This window comes from Oculina patagonica, chromosome 4 (genome assembly GCF_052425735.1).
Source record: "Oculina patagonica isolate OP01 chromosome 4, crgOcupat, whole genome shotgun sequence".
NCBI lineage: Eukaryota > Metazoa > Cnidaria > Anthozoa > Scleractinia > Oculinidae > Oculina > Oculina patagonica.
In genome coordinates, this window is record NC_135761.1 from 33,825,307 (window position 1) to 33,827,473 (window position 2,167).

Sequence of the window (2,167 nt, forward strand, 5' to 3'; positions counted from 1 at the left end):
TAAGGTGTCTTCACTCTACAAAAGAAACTAGCGCGGCTAATTCTCTTTCTCTTTATCCCAAAAAATCCCAAAAAAAAAAAAAAAAAATTTTGGAAAAAGGAACGAGAAACATAAATTGTAAAAAGGAAAATTTACATTTAAAATCTATTTAAGTCAGAAGCAAATAAGGTCGAAAGACCGAACTCAACATAAAACGGCAAAGGTTACAAATGTCACGAACGTAGGAGTTGTGTAGGCCCGTCACCTTTAATTACCAAATAGCAGGTTGTCAAGACGCGTGATTTTTGTTTGGTTATCAAGGATGATGTCACCTGTGTTGGTCTTGCTAAAGTTGGTTACTCTTACAGGTGTTTTTGTTACCAGTAAAGTTTTAAGTTCTGTTTATTTTTGTGAGGAAAAGCAAACAACTCTAACAGCTTCATCTTTCTTCTGCAGGATACAGTTGAAGTATTTGCTATTGAGTCTTTGCATTCTTCCCAGGGGAAGTACCATGTATATAGCAGTCGAATGATGTGTCAATAACATAAATACTGTATATTAGTCAATGGAAATTATTTCAGTGTTTGTTGTAATCTCTCCTGGGACGATCTACATTGTTTGTCCAACATTAACTTCTCAGATTGCAAAGCATGCCTTTCTCTCTGAAAATAATACAATTTTGATCAGAAAAAGAATGCTAATTTTTAATTTCTATAAATTTCTATATGTTTCCATTTGATTGTATTTTGTTTGATAAAATTGGTTATTGATCCGCCACTCAAAGTGAGTTCCCCAAAGATTAAAGTGATTCCGGCCAGTTGGCTTTGATGAACTCAGTGCAGCAATGATACTCATTAGCTACATGAATTTAAGAAACAACAAAATACTATTTGTAAGATATAATTATTAATTGGAACATTACTGTAACTTAAAGAAATAAAAAGCTCCTTAACATTTATTTAAACAGTTTTAAGGTACCTCATGAGATGGACAAGGGATGAGAAACATTTTTGTTCCAGTGTACGGAGACGTGAACCATGTTTTTATATGGTGTCGTTCATCAGCTGATGGGTCTTCATTAATCCCATATGCACCAGCTTTTCCTTTAAAACCCAGATAGCTTGTGGTTATATTTTAGCAGTTTTAAAAAATATTTTGCACTGGAAATTACAACAGGCATTTCCGTAAAAAAAGTATTTTGTAATTTGTCTAAGCCTTTGTGATGTTACATCCCAAAATATCATATTTTTGGATAAATGCCATACCCATTGTGAAGTACTTTATGGCAGCTAAGTTGGTACTTGCACCATCCAAAACAATTGCCATGACCTACAAAACCATAGAGATGAAGGGCATGAATGGCATTTAGGATGCATGTCATGACAAACTGGTGTTTCATCCCTGCTTCACTTTTAAAGTAAGGCCCAATAACATCAAATTCGTTGCTCAGGTTTTGCCACAAAAACTGTAAAACATAAGATGCCTGCATCTTCCTTTGGTTTGGATCCAGCTCTTCATAAACATCATGCAGGGATACCATTTCATCAGGAGTGAGGGAGTGTCCAATAAATCTGCTGAGAAAGAATTTTTTGTTGTAAGATCTTGACCAAAAAGTAAATAATAGAAAAGAAAAACCATAGATGTATGAATATGTTTGGCTGTGCATCACAATTTAGGAGCAAGCAGCTACTGGTCATTTTTCAATTGAAAAAAAAAAAACAGCGCCCTGATGTTTGATAATAATAATTGTGTGAGTTCAAAAAGGTCCAAAGAGAGTCAACTCCACTTTCTTGAGTTCCACTAAATTTTTGTGACCACTTTCACCTCATCCGCAATTAACACTCCCCAGCCTATTGGTTCAGGAAGCCCATTATTCTTCTTCTCCTCCTTGAATCTGTTGTAATCTCTCTGCAGATTCATTCAAATAATCCCAGTTGGGACCATCACCTTGGTAGATTGCTCTTCTATAATAAATGCCGACAACAGTTTCTGATATTATATCAATAATATTGTATGACCTGTTTATAATTGTTCTTTATGCATTTCCAGTGTGCAATTTCTTCGCCCAGCAAATTGATTCGATCAGCAAATTGATTAGCAGCCGTGATAGTTGCTCTTCACAATTTTATTAAACAAACAGTGATATTATGCTATGTACTGTGAAATTATTTTTAGGGGGGTTTGTAAA

The 2,167-nt window shown here is 34.7% G+C and overlaps 1 protein-coding gene across 1 annotated transcript; it reads right to left on the reverse strand.

The window, feature by feature from the left end:
* Window positions 1–690: 690 nt before the first annotated feature.
* Window positions 691–1,847, reverse strand: LOC144648362 (uncharacterized). The gene is made up of 4 exons (XM_078507946.1): window positions 1,804–1,847; window positions 1,245–1,550; window positions 958–1,082; window positions 691–837 (listed from the first exon to the last, which is right to left on the reverse strand). The coding sequence occupies exons 2-4, from the start codon at window positions 1,303–1,305 to the stop codon at window positions 691–693; spliced, it is 333 nt and encodes a 110-aa protein (XP_078364072.1). The 5' UTR covers window positions 1,306–1,550; window positions 1,804–1,847.
* Between the last annotated feature and the right edge of the window lie 320 nt (window positions 1,848–2,167).

What these genes read in the sequence shown, in the direction of transcription:
- LOC144648362 (XM_078507946.1), bottom strand. Translation starts at nt 1,305, where the DNA reads ATGGCAATTGTTTTGGATGGTGCAAGTACCAACTTAGCTGCCATAAAG. An exon ending in CATAAAGTACTTCACAATGG is followed by an intron (nt 1,083 to 1,244) that starts GTATGGCATTTA and finishes TGGGTTTTAAAG; the next exon opens with GAAAAGCTGGTGCATATGGG. An exon ending in TCCCTTGTCCATCTCATGAG is followed by an intron (nt 838 to 957) that starts GTACCTTAAAAC and finishes AAATTCATGTAG; the next exon opens with CTAATGAGTATCATTGCTGC.